The sequence below is a fragment of the Gobio gobio genome, assembly GCF_949357685.1.
Source record: "Gobio gobio genome assembly, chromosome: 12".
Taxonomy (NCBI): domain Eukaryota; kingdom Metazoa; phylum Chordata; class Actinopteri; order Cypriniformes; family Gobionidae; genus Gobio; species Gobio gobio.
In genome coordinates, this window is record NC_137105.1 from 13,144,554 (window position 1) to 13,164,172 (window position 19,619).

At 37.8% G+C, this 19,619-nt stretch overlaps 2 protein-coding genes across 3 annotated transcripts in view; both read right to left on the reverse strand.

Annotated features, from left to right (window-relative positions):
• Window positions 1-389, reverse strand: part of mpv17 (mitochondrial inner membrane protein MPV17) — a 43,702-nt gene extending 43,313 nt beyond the window's left edge. The window contains exon 1 of the mRNA XM_079831239.1: window positions 107-389. The gene's annotated coding sequence lies outside the window, so the exon portion shown is untranslated. The remainder of the gene's footprint in view (window positions 1-106) is intronic.
• A 214-nt stretch (window positions 390-603) lies between these two features.
• The window catches only part of LOC307135073 (uridine-cytidine kinase-like 1), a 38,233-nt gene continuing 19,217 nt past the window's right edge, over window positions 604-19,619 (reverse strand). The window contains exons 8-15 of one of the 2 annotated variants that reach the window (XM_079831240.1): window positions 16,625-16,644; window positions 14,484-14,582; window positions 13,087-13,180; window positions 12,812-12,874; window positions 7,656-7,778; window positions 6,509-6,616; window positions 2,741-2,897; window positions 604-2,658 (exon numbers count right to left, since the gene is read on the reverse strand). In XM_079831240.1, coding sequence (XP_079687366.1) covers window positions 2,582-2,658; window positions 2,741-2,897; window positions 6,509-6,616; window positions 7,656-7,778; window positions 12,812-12,874; window positions 13,087-13,180; window positions 14,484-14,582; window positions 16,625-16,644 — 741 coding nt within the window. In that variant the 3' untranslated portion in view covers window positions 604-2,581. Of the gene's footprint in view, window positions 2,659-2,740; window positions 2,898-6,508; window positions 6,617-7,655; window positions 7,779-12,811; window positions 12,875-13,086; window positions 13,181-14,483; window positions 14,583-16,624; window positions 16,645-17,502; window positions 17,520-19,619 lie in introns of both variants that reach the window. The other variant, XM_079831241.1, reaches the window with a different exon arrangement.

Consider the following 19,619-nt stretch of genomic DNA (forward strand, 5'->3'; position numbering starts at 1 on the left):
GGTGCCTCACAAGTCTTACGTAATTGCATTTGATATATTTTAAGACTCTTCTACAGACAATTTTAACCGGTACGAAGGCTTTTGTTAGACATAAGTGTAGTCTTACCTTGTCACGAAAAACAGTTGTACAATGAGTTGTCCAAGATATGTTGGAAATTAAAGCGGGATGACTGCTGCTATTTCAAGATAAAGTCAAAAGAGGACAGAAAGTGACTTCAAAAGATGGGACTGAAGTTTAAACGCACACGCTTAAATAAGTATTGTTTGTACGTCGTGCTTCAGGACAACTTGATAGGTGTTTGACAATTCATTTTAGCCAAAAGACATCAATATAGCGTGATGCTTGAGTATGCAGCGTGAAGCAAGAAAAGCAAAGCGGAACATGCTTCAAAATAAAAGTCTAGTGGTGACTATTGAAATTAAAATGGTTTAGTGTTCCCGTTTTGAAACACATTTTAAATCTTGAATTAGAAAAAAATCAGAACAATTAAACTTACCAAACCAAAAATCTTCAATTTTGAAAACAAAAAAGCATCAAAAATTAAGGCACGTGTCATGCAAACTTTAAATACTTATTTTTTAAATTAAAGAATAAAAAACATTAGGCACAAGATATTTTATTGCGCTTTTTATATAGACACGAAAATGTTCAACATAAGTGGAATGGCTTACAGCACTGGAGGTCAGTTTGAAGCTTGTAAACAGATAAACCAATCATACATGTACAACAAAATCAGTAAGTACAGTACACATCTCTGGCGAGACATCAAATGTTTCCTTATAACTGTTGCCAATGTAGTGAAGTCTGAAATCCATTACTTATATTTGGTTATGCTTTATTTAGAAGGATAAGACATAACCAAGCCATAAAACCACAGTTTACCAAAAGGCAATTAGAAACAAACACACAACAACAAAAACATATATATTACATGGAGGGTCCTGAGACAGAGACGTAAATTTCAAGTACATTTTGTCAAATGGGACCAAATAAACAAATTATTTGTAATTAAATTCTATTGAAATAATGTGCTACACTATTAAGTGCTTCACAGGCTGCTGTATTGTCACTAATCAGGCTTTGAAAGAAAGAAAAAAAGACGTAACAGCGAAAGTTCAGAAGCACACGTTTTGCTCTCTCTTGGTTTAATTGCTGCTGAAATACCTGCCAAATGGTTTTTTAATAATTTTCTCTCAACTTTTGTCATTGCAAATTAATCCGTCACTGCCTCTTATCAATCAGGCAAGTAAACTAATGAAAAATAAATATACATTTATCTACATTAACTTTACAATTCAAGTATATAACAGAACATGGCTGCAACATAAACTATAACCCTGATTTTGTTCCCCTCTGTGACAATATAGTGCTAAATACTAAAACCAACGATGAGATGAAAAGTATTCCTTTGGAGGCAAAATTTCATTTCCTATTAACAAAAGTCCTTTCCCCCACATTTTTACATACAAACAAGTGCCACCAAGTAGACTGATATATTGATTGCCACATCACATCTTTATCAGCCTTCAAGATACTAATCAATTGGAAAAAATTCCAAAACGACAAAGTAAATGCAGATTAAACAATAGACGTATTGTTTTGGACTAGAATTGCAGCATTGTAGTAAACACTGATGTCCGAACCAAATCCTCAGATTTCCTACTTTGTGCATGGGCATTCAAGGTAGTAACATATCTGCACAGTTTTAGCAAAGCTGCAATATAAAAGGCAGGTTAAACTAAAGCTGAAAAAATGTAGACATATGAACTTAGGATAAGATGTCAATTTGGTCAAGCACTTCAAATACACATGTATGCCACATATACAAAGGAAAGTCAAGATAACATGAAATCAGGGGTCCATTCTTCGTTCGCCGCTAACTCCGTTAGCTGGATTTGATTGTTGACGATTTGCCATGATCTTTGATTGTTTGGTTCTTCGAAGCTATCGATGCATCTGCCCTCTTCAGGGAAAACGGGAACGTGCAGTAATCTCAGATAACTTAATCCAATCCGCAAATTCGTTTGAAGAACCCAATTAGCCAGAGACCAGTTATCACGATTGAAAGATCTGGGATCTGTCAAATCATCTCCGATGTATTAAGCGAGGTACGAAGAACGGACCCCAGCTAACAAACATTGGCGAGTATGTGCTGTGTTTGCAATCAATTATACATACTGCATTCTACACAGTATATACGGTATACTTATGCTACCAAAAAAATAGTATAAGTTTGGTACTATGCCATTTCAAACACATTCATGAACAAACGGTGCTGTGTCCTTATTAATCCACTCAGGTAGTAATGAAAATCTGCTAATTGTGATGGTCATGTGGGCACTGAGGAACACTAATGAGCAGTAATCTCCAATGTTTGGGGGTCCATTGATGCTTTGACCTGTATTGAGCATGGGCACACATGTAGCACATAGTATTGCAAAAACCGGTAGCAAGAGACCGCTAAGGCTTATGCTTAAATAGGGCAGGGCATTGGGTCCACAATCATGAGATTAAGTGCTTAAAAGTTCCCTTCTCCGATGCGTGAAGGCAGAGTTGCTCACATACACATCTCGATGAAATTCAGTAGTCCATCCCCTCATCACTTTCATAAAAGTCTGAAGGAGCATCAGTCCCAAAGTAACGGTCCCCAAAATTACCTGCAAAACAATTGCTTTGGATTACAAGATACTGAATGTTCCCTTTCCCCCCCTTTGTTTTTGCCAATCAAGGAGCTCTTACCAATCCCTGGAATGATGTGAAACTCATCATTGACGTTCTTGTCCACGGCAGTGGTGATGATGCGCACTTTGGGAAAGGCATAGGCCACTGAGTGAACTCCCATCTCTGCCATGAGCAGAGAGAGCAGGAAGATTTTATCCTCCTCGACATCATGATCCTGTAACAGATGTTTGTAAATCACCCTGATTTATTTTATATACAATGTAATGCCTGATCGGTGTGTGTATATGTATATGTGTGTGTGTGTGTGTGTGTGTCACACCACTGATTATGTCTTCATGGAACAGTGGTGAATTGCCAACAGACTCAAGGCTCATTAATGCAGGTGGGGAGCAAAGGCTGTCCCGTGTGGTCCGATCAAACAGACGAGCTACTGTAGCTCAAATTTCTTAAGAAGTTAATGCTGGCTCTAATATAATACACAGTGCATTGCAGTTTGTTGCGTATGGGGCTAAATAGCCGCCAAAAGTGCCAACCGCCGAAAGCGCCAACAGTGGGCACGTGAGCATCAGAACTGGACCACAGAGCAATGGAAGAAGGTGGCCTGGTCTGATGAATCACGTTTTCGTTTACATCACGTGGATGGCCGGGTGTGTGTGCATTGCTTCCCGGGGGAACACATGGCACCAGGATGCACTATGGGAAGGCAAGCCGGCAGAAGCAGTGTGATGCTTTGGGCAATGTTCTGCTGGGAAACCTTGGGTCCAGCCATCCATGTGGATGTTACTTTGACACGTACCACCTACCTAAGCATTGTTGCAGACCATGTACAACCTTTCATGGAAACGGTATTCCCTGGAAACGGTTTCCCTGGTGGCTGTGGCCTCACAAAGCAAAAATGGAGGTTCAGGAATGGTTCGAGGAGCAGAACAACGAGTTTGAGGTGTTGACTTGGCCTCCAAATTCCCCAGATCTCAATCCAATAGAGCATCTGTGGGATGTGCTGAACAAACAAGTCCAATCCATGGAGGCCCCACTTCGCAACTTACAGGACTTAAAGGATCTGCTGCTAAAATCTTGGTGCCAGATACCACAGCACACCTTCAGGGGTCGAGTGGAGTCCATGTCTCGACAGACTAACACAATATTAGGAAGGTGGTCATATTATGCCTGATCTGTGTATCTGTGTGTATATAGTATTTAATATTTTGTGTATATATAATTTAATACATTTGGCTACCTAGTGCAACATATCATCCATCTATCCATCAGTCTATCTTTTATAAATGTGCAACATATCTACATATTCCCAAGTAGCCATGTTGATGACAGAAGTATTGAACAAATGCCAGACAGACCTTTTTAAACACCCATATCCTATGTGAACTTTTGCACAATTTGGCCAGGATTGTTTGTTTTTTATGCAAGAGAGAGGTCAAAGATCATTCAGAAAAGTGATTGTGTGGGGTGTCCATTGAAACAGATAAGTCCGAACAGGACAAGGCATAGTGACATGTTGACATTTATCCCGCACATCTTAAAAGTTAGGCTTAAAAGGCATAAACTGGCTTTAAAGGCATAAACTACTCTACAATAGTGATGGGAGAAACAAAGCTTTTCAAAGCTTCAAATCAACTGAACCAATTGCTTTCGCAAAATGATTCCCTGTTTCGAAGTGTTCAAAACGCCATACGCTGGTGACCCCTGCTGGTCAGAACAGTGTAAATTCAACAAAAGCTCATGCCAAATATGCATGAAACGGCCATTACAAATACATTGCAAATCAAATGCAATTAACTAATCATCTAATACCATTACATATTAAGTGTCTGTATAACACATTCTTGTATCAATTTTCAGGGCTTGTTTTGTTTGTTCTATGGGTGGGTCAGCTAAACAGACACTTTTAACTACTAATATTCCTCAACAATGCACTGGAAATAAGTGTTCTATATTTGCATTTTTTACGTGTATCGGCAGATACAAGGCTGCTGCGTTCGCCGATATTTTTTCCCGGCATTATTTACAGACAGGCGTCCACCAGCAGCTCTGTGCTGCTGGAGACACTGCAGTTCATGCACTGCCCCTCCCCAAAAAAACTTTAAGTTTTAAACTTTCAAAGCATCTTTTAACTGTTTGACTTAGTTGAAATATTGCTATACACGTTGAAAGTGGAAACACGTTGCTCTATATGTGCTTGCAACTAGCTAAGCAAGTTTGTACGTCCAAAAATGGAAAACGCAAATGCTGAATGCCTCGTCTTTAAAACTGCTTGCCATTGTATTTAGGGACCTGCAAATAGCTAAATTGTAGGCAATTCGTATATATAACGGTAGCTGTTACAAACACTGGTCGTCGGGATTAAGTAATGCCGACATTGTTCCGTGGTATTTGTGGGAGTTTTATTCAGTGCCCACCTGGCTGCTGCGGTTTGGACGCGTGTGTGTGTGTCTCTCCAGTGTTTCCCACACCACACAGACTAATTTGCGGCGATGCGCCAAATAATCAACCGTGACAAATTGTGTTTTTTGGCAGCCGCCAAAGCGAATTTTAACCGTAGAAACTGACTGTGCTGCGCTTATGACAGGTCACACTCGGATGTGTGGGGATTGAGTTTCACATGAAGCATAGGGAGATTTTTTTCCTGAATTACCGCTGGTGTTGCTCTACAAGAGATTAAGTTAAGTGCAACTAAGTACTAAATGGCTAGGTTGTAAATAGTTGGTTACTTTTAAAATTAAGTATAGCACAGTCAGTGTGCACTTTATTATGCTGCTTGCTTGTTGCTACCAGTGTTGGGGAAAGTTACTTTGAAAAGTAATGCATTACAATATTGAGTTACTCCCTTAAAAAGTAACTAATTGAGTTAGTTACTTTTTAAGAAAAGTAATGAGTTATGTTACTTTTGCGTTACCTCTGCGTTACTTTTTATCACCTGGGCTGGTAATTTTTTCTAGTAATTTTTGCTCATGGCTTAACTGAATCAAAGGTCAGCAGCAAGACATTGGTCAATAAAGGTAGATTAAATCCATAAAAATATTTGTTTTATTTATTGGTTATTTGCATAGTAGGCTACTCTGATTTTTGCATTTGAATGATTTTATTCATTTTGAGGAGTACTGAATCTTTATTGTGCAAGTGAGATTAATAAATTCTCACATTTAGTCTAGAACTACAATAACCATCATATTTACACACAACGCCTCTGCACTTACACTCTACATGGGGACAGGAGACCTGTCAGTCAAATAAATGTAAAAAAGTAACTCAGATATTTTGTTGTAAATTTGAAAAGTAATGCGTTACTTTACTAGTTACTTGAAAAAGTAATCTGATTACGTAACTCAAGTTACTTGTAATGCATTACCCCCAACACTGGTTGCTACTGTGTGCAATAGTGTAATTATTTTATTTATGCTTTTTTTATTTTAATTATAATATATATTTTCAGAATTCATTTTTAGCACTGAACTCTTTTTTTACTTGTTCTACCTTACCTGTTTTTACTATTTGTTAAATATATATATTTTTTTGTACAATAAATGTTCCTTTTTTAAATTGAGACTTGTAATATTGTCATCATCATGATCATTGTGTCATTTTTATGATGTAAATTGAGGGAGCAAAAGCAGTATCGGCTCCAAATATCGGCTCAAGAAAATCGGCAGCCTGTATCGGTCATCAAAAAAACGGTATCGGCACTAAAAAAATCTGTATCGGTCGATCCCTACTGGAAATGCAAAAAAAAATGTCAATGCCTGTGCTCATTTGGGGAATTTTAATAAATAGAAACGCACTATGACCTTTGTGTCTGCTGGAGTGACTTACAAGTAAGACTCTGACAGCCATGAGAGCTGCCGCCCCTGTTGACACGGTGCTGTCCATCAGGATGACGTAGTCCTCACTGAGTTCCTTGGGCAGACGCAGGTAATGGAGCTGTGGAGGATATTAGACCGTAATAAGAGAGATTTTTAGACTGAGTAGAGATTTGTGTGCCATTAGGTAGTACATAAACATGCAAAACAGATGGAGACGTCAAGGAATTTGAGAGTGGTTTTGCACGGAGACTTAATTCGAAATGTAAAAAGGACATCAGAGGAACTTGAAGATCAAAGATTTGGAGATGGGTGATATAGTTAAAAAGTTAATGGGGAAACAAATATATTTTTAAGCCTTTTTGCTGCATGTAAATATTGAATGCGTGTATTCAGTGCCTAAAATTAACACTCGAAAAAAAGAAGACAAAAAAAATAAATAATAGGTTTTAGCATATGAAATGGTGTCAAAATGTGGTATTGAAATTTGGATACAGAATTGTGAACTTTCACTGGTATCTTCACTGCCTGTTTTTGCAAAAATCATGGTCGGTCTGAAGTCACCAGCCACTGGCAGGTGTGGCAAAAAGTTAGTTTTAGGTCCTGTGTGTATTCATAATTATCAGTAAAAATCTTGAAACAAGGTTTTTCACTAAAATGAACATAATTATTGTACAATTATTGTAAGTTATCTTACTAAAATGACTAAAACTAAAAATAAATATTTTTACAAAAACTAACAAATATGACAAGCACATTAAATTACTAAAACTAAAATGAAAAAGATTATAAAATAATGATAAGCTAATCTAAAATATTAATAAAAACCATAATAGTATATAAATCTAAAGTGAACGTACAGCTAGAGGAAGATGTACACCATACATTTACAAAACAATCCATCAGTGTCAGCACAGTTTATCATGTACATCACGACACGTGTTACACATCAGGTTGAATGGATTATACAACAGGCGTAGATATAAAATCTGACAAACCACAGAAGAGAAACAGACCGTGACCCGAACAGTAGGCTATGAGTAAATCCCATGCTAGGTCTTACCAAGGCTGAGAACAAGGGCACATGATAACATGGACACTTTTTGATCAGAGCTTGTTTATTGACGTGTGTGTCAGTTGGATGGGTGAAGATGTGATACCTCAGGCTCTCCTGTGTCGTGATTGGTCTGGATGAGGATCTTTCCGAGTCGAATGTCCTTACAAACAGCCATCAAGGCCTGTTCCATGGTCTCTCCTGCCCGTAGAATGGACACACCAGTGATCTATCAAACGAATAAACAAGAATGAACACTGGTATAAAGTCCTGCTATATAGATAATACCGATACCAACTAATGGGACAAATTATAATGCTATTATAGTTTAATTAGCTTTTATTTTGAAAACTAATAGTTTTGTTTAGATTTAGTATCATTTATTTAATTTTTAGTGATTTCTTGATGGGCTTTTGTCATTTTGTTAGTATTTTTTTTTTTTATATTGCTATTTAGGTTTCATTTATTTTTATTTCAGTTTTAGTTCATTATTTTTCGGTAATAATTTTAGTGCTTCAACTTTCAACTTATTTCAGTTTATTTCCAAGGCAACATTTCTAATTTTCGTTCAGTTTGAGTTTTTCCAACTAATATTTATATCTTTTTTCAGCTTTATTTCAATTAACACAAGTTTTGAATAGCTTTAGTTTTAGGCTGTGTTCACACTTAGTAGTTTGGTTCTCTTAGCTCTTTTTGTCCGGACCAAAAAATTAAAACAATACATATAGTCCTGGTTCGCCTAGCGTTCACGCTGTCATTAGCTGCGTCTCATTTCGAAGGCTGCATCCTCCAGAGTTCGCATTTGAAGGCTGCATACGTCATCGAGGCGGCCTCATTTAAGAAAAGTAACCGTTAGATTCTGAAGTAAGAAAGAAATGACAGTATTTTACACCTCACAAGGAATAACAGTCAATTTTATTACGGTTCTTTTTCTTAAATAAGACATAATTAATGACGTATGCAGCCTTCAAATGCGACCTCTGGAGGATGCAGCCTTCAAAATAAGATGCAGCTAATGTGACAAGCAGGGCGGCTTAATTTGCAGATGAACATCACCTGTGCGTCACACCGGTCTCAAATCCTCCCGGAAGCATTAAAGGAGATGTGACGACAGTGAAGGACTAGAGAGGACCTGGGGCCCGTTCTTCGTACCTCGCTTAATACATCCAAGATGATTTGACAGATCCCAGATCTTTTAATCGTGATAACTGATCTCTGGCTAATTTGGTTCTTCAAACGAATTTGTGGATTGGATTAAAATATCTGGATTAAATGATCTAAGATTACTGAGAGTTCTTTTTTTCCCTGAAGAGGGCAGATGCATCGATACTCGAAACCACAATCAGCAATGCAGCGATTGGCTGGCGTCAAGACAGCAACGTAATGACATCATATAATTAAAAAGCCACCTGGCAAAAAACTTGACAAATTACAGAAAAAACCCCCCACGAATTTCTGAACCTTTATAAGGAAACAGCCAAACGACCAAACCAACATAAAAGTTATAATAGATAAATGTTTTTTTTTTTTTACATGATTACCAATTATTTATATTCACGATTTTATACAGTATTTGTACACCTGTTACATTTTTATTTCAATGTTGTAATTTAATTTTTAATTAAATTTGAAGCAGATTTGTAACGTGACAGTATTCAAGTTTCTTATGGGTCAAGATCAAATTATCCTCTCTTGCGCTGTATCAAGCCACTCCCATAATATCCGTGATCACTTAAGGCACGGCTCAGATTAACTGTACAACATGTGTGTAAACCAATAAAAATAAAATTATATAAAGTAATTATTCCATCACAAATAAATCGCTCAATCAAGTGGCTGTGTCTATAGTATTATACACAACATTATACATTCTCATATACATATACAATATAACATTTTTATATTATTATTTAAAATTATTATTATTGCCCCTGGTTCAGTAATGAACTCTTGTAATAAAGTAGCAGTGGCTGGGACAGATTTTAAGTATCACCTCAAGATGCAATCTAATCCTGTTTACATGAAATAAGCCTGCTCCAGAGCAGGTTTAAGCTTACGGACCTGTGACAATGACAGCAAGTCCAGGATGAGCTTCGAAGAACCAAACAATCCAAGATCATGCCAAATCGTCAACAATCAAATCCAGCTAACTGAGTTAGCGAGGTACGAAGAACGGGCCCCAGGGGTCCATTCTTCATTCATTAGCTGGATTTGATTGTTGACGATTTGGCATGATCTTGGATTGTTTGGTTCTACGACGCTCATAGAGACACGTGTCATAATATGCACCGAATCCAGGGTTCGGGTTCGGATTCGGCCGAACATTGGGCTTTTTGACTGGGTTCGGTTTCTGCCGAACCTCAGAATTTATTTCCACCGAGCCCGAACCCTAGGCTTGCACTATGCGCGGGGGCCCCGCTGGTCGAACGTAATGACGCCGCTGTTGAAAGTGAAAATGGAACTCATGAACAGAAAACGTGACAGCATACTTTAAGTCAAAAGAAGGCGATTCAAGTTGAGCTACGCGTTCAATTTGCAATGCCGATTTGTCTCGTGATGACAAGGACCCTAAACAACAGCCGCTGTTAAAACATTTGCATATGAAACATCCGAGAGAATACGAGTTGTGCATGAAGGAATCTACAGACAGCAGCCAAAATGTATTTTATTTTACCGTGCAAACAGCCTATAGATCTATAGATCAGATAAAATATAAATAAAATTAATAAAATATATAGGCCTACACTAAATATTTTTCACTTAAATAATTACCAAATTAAGATGACAAAACGAAAATACACTGAATCCGTTAGCTTTGAAGAACCGGAATTAGGTAAATAGGTAGATAATATACTAGGCTAAATATCTTTACATATATACTATTCTCTTAAAACCATAATTTCGTTATTTTTACTAACCCAAATAATGATTCATCCGCTAGGTTGCACGTGAGGGGGAAAAATAGGTTCCTTCCACTTAAGAGTTGAGCTCTATTTATTTTAATATATCTCTTTACATAAATACTATTTTCTACTTTAAAAAAAATAACTTCGTTATTTTACTAACCCAGTGTTTTGTATGTGAATGCTGTTTCACGTGAATATTACCACAGGAGTGAAGCACAAAGCTTTGAAAGGAAATAATGGTCAGATAGCACTTTTTCATTCTGTTTTGCGATCTGGATTTGGATATGGTCACTCGATTTTCTGTGAATTTGAACAATAGGTCTAGTAGTCCATTTTATCCCAATGGACATGGACATCTCGTTTCTTTTCCCAAATCTTCACTCACGTCGCACCCATGTTCGCAGGGGATTATAAACGTTTATTCCTTTCGTTTGTTTATAATTAAGTCTATTATAACTATTCACATCCTTTACTGTGGGAAAGTATAAAAAACACTGTAAGACGAATACCTTTTTACTTCAAATTGTATTTAACACAGTTTGTTCTTGTTATTAAACTTGGTAAGGCGCGTCAAGTTTGGTTTATTTGAATAGCGCATTTCACAAACGCCGGTGATTTTAGTTTCGTTTTCTCTGGCAGTGAATAATCAAACATTGCCTAAATGTCTTGACCCTGTGGAAAATAAAATCCGCTCTTCAGACATTTTACAGCAAGTGTTGCTTTGCAACATCAGTAGAACATATGAAGACGAAGATATTCAAGAAGGTGTCTATTCAGTGTCCCATTCCTCTCAAAGCGCAGAGCGGTATAGCCTATATGACGCATCTTTGCGGGGAAATAGTATGAATCAAATATTTTTCTAACTAATATTTAATTTTCATATATTCTTGAGGTTACCATTATTTACTGAAAATCATTTTTGTTTTATAGGCTGTGTTGTTTCACTGACCGAAGTGCTAAAATAAACACGCATGGATGTTTCAGCCTCAAATGATTTCAAAATGTAGCCTAGGCTATATATCTGGCATAGACTACAGTATTTAAAACATTACATTCTCAATTTAATTTACAGAGCAATCCCAGCGAAGTTTTTAGTTTAACTAATACTATAGAAGAGGATTAGTGTGTGTCGCACACAACAGACTCGCAACGGGGGCGTGGCATCACGATGGCACGTTATATTACACTGAGAACTACACCCACTGGAGGGGAACGTAATCAGCGACAGGAAATAACATAAAACTGACATTTGGATATTTGACTTAACAGTGACAAAATGTTTACTGCACACATAGGCATACCGAATGTCAGGATCCCAAAATGTACCCATTCTTCCTGCTGAAGCTTCACGTTTTATTGCCTTTTTCCACTTTTGTCTCCTTAAACGTTCGTTTTTTTTGGGTCGAAAGCTTATAAAACCTTATTTCTGTGTTTTTTAGCTTGTTTTCTGAACACTGTCACATAGCAGCTTTTAGACATTGTTCTGTTTTTTGTTATAAGCCCGAAATGACAAGGAGGCACCCTCACACAATGCAAAGTTGTGGGGATCTGTCAAATCATCATGTATGCAAGGTATGAAGAACGGACCCCTGGCCTGGATTTTACGTTTTCTGTGAGGAGGCCGTTTTTACTTTCAGTTTGTTGAACGTTCGCCGGTTCCCGCCTCCTCCTTCCCATACCTACGAACTTTGTTACAGTCATATTTAACACTGAAACTAGAGATACAAACCCCCAAAATGTAGATTTGTGACGGAACTTGTCAAACATCCAAAACAATGTTATGTGCTGGGTTAAATGCTCTAGTTGTATGTGCGTAGCCTTCAAATGATGGTATTTTGACCAGCTGAGAACTCGTGAAGAGCTTATAAAACGTGTAAAGTCAAAAAAGCAGCAGGAATCCCTCTGTCACACACACACAAACGAAGATATGCTACGAAGAGGCCATTCTGATGCCTGTACCGAACTGTGATGGGCAACATCGCAACAATGACAAGAAAAAACAGGTATGCTTGAAAATTCTGTCCTTCTTAGGGCTGCATCTTCTGTCCTGTTTTTGTTTTGTTTAAATGTTTGTGTTGCGTTCATATTTCACTCGAACCGCACCAAAGTTCGTTTGGAAGCAGATTGAGACCCATCATCTGGTCTCGGTCCGCTTGTTTGGTGCACACTGGGGTTCAGATGCCAGTGTTCACACTTATTCAAATGAACCGCATTAACAGAGCAATCGCACAAGGGTTCGTTTTAATCCAACCAAACATGCCAAGTGTGAACACACCGTAAATTAACAATAACCCTGATTTAATCTAGTCACCCCCCCCCCCAAAGCATACACATTTACATTTTCAAATAAACAAACCCTTTTCCCGCTCAGCCTCTTCCCTTCATATACAGTTCCTTGAGGAGTTTCAACAGACACCGGCTAGAAAGAAGAGGAAATAAGAATCAGTGATGGAACTAACTAGTGCTATAATCTTCAATGAAGACTTGCTTCACTTCACACCATAAAAATGTTATTTGTCCATGGGGGTGCTGCCTGACATTCATATGCATCACTGTATTATGACCAATATCCAGAGCTCGTATAATCAGGTTTAAAAGATGTAAGTCGGTCATTAATGACGGTCCACTCACCTTCAGTGGCAGGAAGGACAGGGCATGCTCTATGAGAAGCCTCATTAATCTCTTTGAATAGAAAATAAATTCATCCCGACTGGTTTCTTTATTCCTGGGGGCACAGGGGACACAGTCAATAATACACAACAGAGATGATGTGAGTTTTGGAGGAGAGCATGATACTGTAAACAGGAACCACAGGTCTGAGAGAGTTCAGATAAAGTGAGAAACTATCCTTATTTTATTTGAATTGCCCAATTACAAAACATCAGTGGCCCAAAACGTACAAATACAAGTCAAGCTCCTGCTGGCCTGCTCAAGTCCATCTCACAATGATACATTTTGCTCTCTATTTACACTTATACTAGAGTAACCCAAGATGTACACTAAAGAGTACAGTGGTGAAGATTCTGGCTGGGTTTGAAGCTAAAACCATATATCCAAACCAATTTTAATGATTGTACAGTAGCTTTTTCTGAATCTACAGCATCATTTTAAAATATATTTATTTTTATCTGAGCTGTGAGCTATCAGTTTGTTAATGTGATGAGATGTGTACCATGAACTAGGCTAATGCCAACAAGTCTTTCTATTATTATGTTGGCTTTGCTAGGTGCAGCACAACTAGGCTTGGCTTTGCTAGGTGAGCAGATTCTTTTAAATGAATCATTCAAATCACTTTTAATGAAAGACACTTTTTTTAATGAAAGTTTGAATCAGTCACATGAATCCCATAAGATGTCAAACTTGACATTAAATTGTGTTTGGTGAAAAGTAAATCAGTATCACTTGTGACTAGATGTTCACATGACAATGTGTGAAGATGCACCTCTTCAACATTTTTATTTTTTCACATTATATTTTAATAAAATAAATAGATAAATAGATTCTTTAAATCATTCAAATGTGCTACTCTTCCAAGTTTGGGGTTAAATTGGAATACATTTTTTAAATAAAAAGTCATTCTTAATTACATAACTTATTCCTGTGATGGCAAAGCTGAATTTTCAGCATCGTTACTCCAGCCTTCAGTGTCACATGATCCCTCAGAAATCATTCTAATATGCTGATTTGATGCTCAAAACACATTTCTTATTATAATAAATGTTGAACAGTTGTGCTGATTAATATTTTTGATAGAAATCATGATACGTTTTTCTTTGATGAATAGAAAGTTATTCGAAAGATAAATATTTTGTAATATTATAAACGTCTTTACGGTCACATTTTATCAATTGAACGTGTCGTTGCTGAATAAAACTGATTAAAAGTATTCATCTCTTTAAGAAAAAAAAATATATTACTGACCCAAACTTTTTAACGGCCGTTTAAATAAACAAACAATATATTACAAATTTAAGTACTTATGTAATGTTACACAAGTACTTGAGTATTCACAAGAACAGAAGTCATACCTGATAATAGTGTGCATTCCTCTGACCTGTGGGGTGCTCTCCATGACGCTCAGAGTCTTGGGTAGAGGTTGACCCTGATGGGCAGATGCCAGGGCTGATCTATATGGCACATGGATACGAGATGTAAACACTCCTTTTTTCCACGTGTTGCAAACAAAAAGTAACACACCACACGTTTTGTTAAAGGAAAAGAGACAAATATAATATTTGACTTTTTCCCAGTGTAAATATGGTTTGAAAAGCTAGCTTGAAGTGTTATGGTAGCAGGACAAGGTAGAGTTAAGGCCGATTCACTTCCAAGTCAGAATTTCAATAATGAATACATTTTAAAACTAAACAATGGCATCCAGAAAACCTTACTGACCAATAAGATATTAACTTGGTTTATGTGTTGGCTAAATATAGCTAGTTTCTAAGTAGAAAGACCAGTGTGATAAGTATGTGCATCATCAATATAACTGTCAGACTTGGTGTGAATGGGCCTTTAAATTAGAAGTAGGCAGAAGTGAGGGTATTGCAACCAAAGATCTGATGTACAAGCATTAAAGAAACAGTTCACCTAAAAATCTACATTTCATTCCGAACACGTATGACTTTCTTTCGTCACAAAGGAGAAGAAAGTCATACTTGAGGGAGAGTAAATGACAGCTTTAATTTTAGGGTAAACTACTTTTTGCAGTGAAATAATGTGATGTTAAATAAAACCAACAAGATGGTTTAGGGCTGAACCTACACTAAAAATCTAAATAAGTGTTCAATTGATTTGTTTAAAGTTACAATATTGTAAAAGTGGAAAAACTAAGCAAGTACTGAGAGAGCCACCACTGCCCTCTACAGTGCACAGCAATCTACAATAATCAGATAGGAAAGAAAAATGACTGTCATTAATATATTTATCTGCTAAATTTCCTTCATTGTGGCTGCCAGTTACCAAACCTCAGCCCACAATCCCATAAAGAAAAACACCGGCTGTGTCCGAAATCACATACTCTCTTGAGTAGGTACTTATTTTGAACAAGTAATTACTTCAAGACCACAAAAAAAAGTAATATATATATATATATATATATAATATGAATGTGTGTAGTATGAATGTAATCTGGAATGTACTACATTCGCCATGTTGTCATTATCATGTGACCTACCAGCGTCAGATACGTCGCTTCACTGTCATTCACAAATCCTCTCCAGTGGCCAAATGGGATAGTAAAGTGTCCATCACATGCACACTTCAGAATCTCCCCGGAAGAATAGGTCATCCGGGTACTTTTTGCCTACTATTTTATGAGTAATGTGAATTCGGACATACTTTTGTCACATACTGTTTTTCGCCTACTATATACTATTATTTGTCTGGCTATTACCAGACCAAGCTCAATTTAAAATTGAACATTGGCCTGGGGAGTCTGCTATGTATTTTCTACTGCATAATTCAAATGACTCTGTACACTATTGGATAGTCCTTCAACCAATCAGACTACGCGCCAGGTGGATAAGCCAGTCTGTGATTGGTTACGGCAAAAGTAGAAGCAGTAGAAATGAATGTACAGGTTTCCAGACTGAGATGCAGGGCGAAATCAAATAGCTGGCAGATCAAGCTATAATATCAGTCTATACTATTATACTACTATATAGTAGGGAAGTATGCGATTTCGGATGCAGCCACCATGTCCTAACCAGGAGCGATACGAAATGTGTTCAGCGACGAAAAAAAAAATTGTCTACACTGAACACAAAACTGCTGAGAAGAATGATACAATGATAACCAATCAGATTTTGGACCAATGAAATTGCATTGTGGGTGTGGCTATCAAGGCAAAATGTCACAAAAATAGAAAACAAGAGACAGAATGTCCTGTCAATGTTGAGACTGGTTAGGACACTGTGATAGATTGACAGAGTGAAGGTTATTTGCACATTCTGAAAAGATGAAGTTGAGTTAAACATACACAAGCGAGTTGAAAAAAATGTAAAACAATAATAGTAAAAAAAAGCTGATTGTTACTAAAGGAGCAGAACATGGTTTTATAAAGTGAGGAAGGATTGCAGAGGATGGATTAAAGAAAATAAACTAATGAAATGAAGGAAACGGGGAGAAAAAAAAAAAAAAAAGGCGAGAGGATGCAAGAATTTATCCTCACATATCCCAGCGGAGTTTCCTCTGAAGAAGGGAATAAATGATCATTGGGAGATAATGATGACGAGACAGAGAAAAGAGAGAGAGGGAGGGGGAGAAAAGAACACGACCTGATTAAAGTCTATACGGAACAGATGGGACAGATCACAGCCAAGATGAGCTCAGGTTTGGGTAGTATGTCAGTGGTTTTCAGCTGAAATGCTGCTGGCCTGAATAAAATGATAAAACGATAGCAGACGTCTCAATAGAGACTATGTATTCATGGGATTTGCAAGCTGCACAGTACCTAAAGAGAAAAACCACTGAAATAGGCCCATCCCCGTGTTAGAAACAGCATCAAAATAACAGTGGAGGTGGAGACAAAAGGTGAAGCAATGGTGTTTTTCCTTAGAAAACTATTTTTTGTCATCACGTCAATTTTGTGCAATTTGTTCAGGCTCCACTTTTTGTTATCAGGAAGGATGCATCAAATTGTTCAAAAGTCACAAACTTCTATGTCACAAATGTTTTTTTTTTAATTTTCTATTTAAACAAAGAATCCTAAAATATGCATCATGGTTTCCACTAACATATCAAGCAGCCTGAATGTTTTTAACATAGATAAGCAAATCAGCATATTAGATTTCTTTAGACCAATGAGATTACAATGTGGGCGGAGCTGTGTATCCGTTTACATTGCGGCGGCCTCAACAACAACACTCAACATTTAATTTGTTTAGTGTAGTAGTCGTGTGTATCCAACACCATGGCCAGAGCTAGGCTTTTCCTTTTGTCTCTATTTGCATCTCTGCAGGTTTGAGGGAAAGAAAGGACAGATGAAGCACAAGTTTAAAGAATGAGGGAAAGATAGATGGAAGGGAATGAGGGGAGAAGCAGCCATACCTCACTGTGATTTCACGCTGGGATGGTTAGAGCAATCGGTTGAGGGTTTAGCAAGTATTTTCATTACAAACACACACAAGGAGGAGAAGAATAAAAAAAGAAAAGAATAAAAGACAAACTCATGAAATGAGATATTCACTCAGAAAAAGCCATTCCGAACAGTCAGCCCTCACCCTCTCCATGGTATACTGGAAAATATTTAATGGCAATATCAGCTGTTCTTGAACCCTACACTTAAGCTGATACAATCACATTCTTGCAGTCTTAAAGGTCCCATGGCATGGCATTTTTCTATTATTTTATTGTGTTTCCTGAGGTGTACTTATATTGTTAGTATGATTTTTACATCATAAAATGTCATAATTTAGAAATAAAAGGCATTTTTTCTATACTGCTGTTTGCCCTGTGGCTGAATGCCCTGCTTCAAGAGGCGTGTCTGCTGTGAGACTTCAGTAAAAACGCCCACTGTTGTGATTGGCTGACATCTTTGCATTTTAAATGAGCGGAGGGGGCGTGGTTTAACGAGGCACGAGCAGGCACGAGTCTGCCAGAGACAGAAGGACCTGTGTTCACTTCTCATCAGTTCTCTCAGCATGTCTCAGTTCAGGGTGAACTGTTGAAGTTACTAGCATATACTTCAGGTTATTAGTTTATTTCTAGTCGGAGGGGCTGTCAATCATGTCAGAAAGTTAGTAACTTTAGTAAATGATGGATCAGCGCTGACTCGAGACGCGAACCGTTTAGAACGATTCAGTCCGATTTGGTGAACTGGTTCGGTTCACTAAAAAGAACCGATTCAAAAGAATGATTCGTTCGCGAACCGGACATCACGGAGACGGCGCGATTGCTAACAAAGTTATTTATAGTAACTACTGAGTTATGAGAGCGCTGTCTGTCAGTGCGAGTTTATTGTGTTTGTATCTGAGAGTTCTGAATAAACACGAGTCCCAGTCACACCGAGTCCTCTTCATCATTATTCTACCAACTTTGTAACACATGCAATGTACCATTACAGCGAGATGAACGAGTTAGTAAGTTTGATTAAAGCATTATTTCTAGATATGTTCCAATCATATGAAAAGCGTCAGTGACGCGCATTGAGTAACGTTACACAGCGCAAACAAAGACACAACAGCAGTAATCGAATGTAATCCAGTTTATTGTGGGGAAAGCTGGCTAGCCTAGCCGGATACCCTCACGCTTACCCTCCTTCTGCTTAATCTCGCGCCGCGTTTGGTGCCTCCGCTGTGGGCCAGATGCAGTACTGGGGGTCGGGGATGTTGAAGGCCGAGCTTCGGCGTGTGTGAGGTTTATATCTAAAGATCTGACTCTGCTGGTGTTGAGCAGAAAAGACTGTATGCACATTTAAGAACAGATAGACGCGACGAGGACGTACAAAAACACTGACTCACAAGATAGAAAACACCTTTCTGTCGGGAGAGAGAGAAGCCGCAGTGTGTGCACGAATAATAAATAATTAGCTACACATAAGAAATCAATGATCACAGATCAGAAGGAACTGAAGAAAGACTTCGGTTTTCATTTGTACATCCAAACACTGAGAAACTGCCAGCGTTCACTCGTTCACAAGTAATGATCTCTCGAGCGCTTGCAAGGGCGTGCCAGATTCTCTGGGCGGAGGAAAGGGAGGTAACCGTTCCTGCTTGGTCGTCAAACCAGGAGACTTCAGGATTGGCTCGTCTGGCCTGTCATTTTCTCAAAGGCAGAGAAAGACAGCCAGAACTCGGGTTTACACCGATCAACATTTCTATCCACTTGGGGACAATATTCAGGCTAGGGGAACTCATATTAATGTTGAAATACCTCATAAAATGAAAATTTCATGCCATGGGACCTTTAATATACATTTACGTTTCTCATATTTACATCACTGCAAATAATCAATCTTTATCAGTGCGGTCATGTCCAGCAGGCTGACCATTTACCACATATACAGACAATACATTCTCCATAACTTTGAGGTTACAAATTTACTTTGAAAAGGGTTTTTTTATTTTTATTAAATACAATTATTTTTCATACTGTGAATTAAAAACAAACAAACAAACAAACAACATTTTTTTGAGTTTGCTCTATTTGGGGCTTGTCCCCTAGAT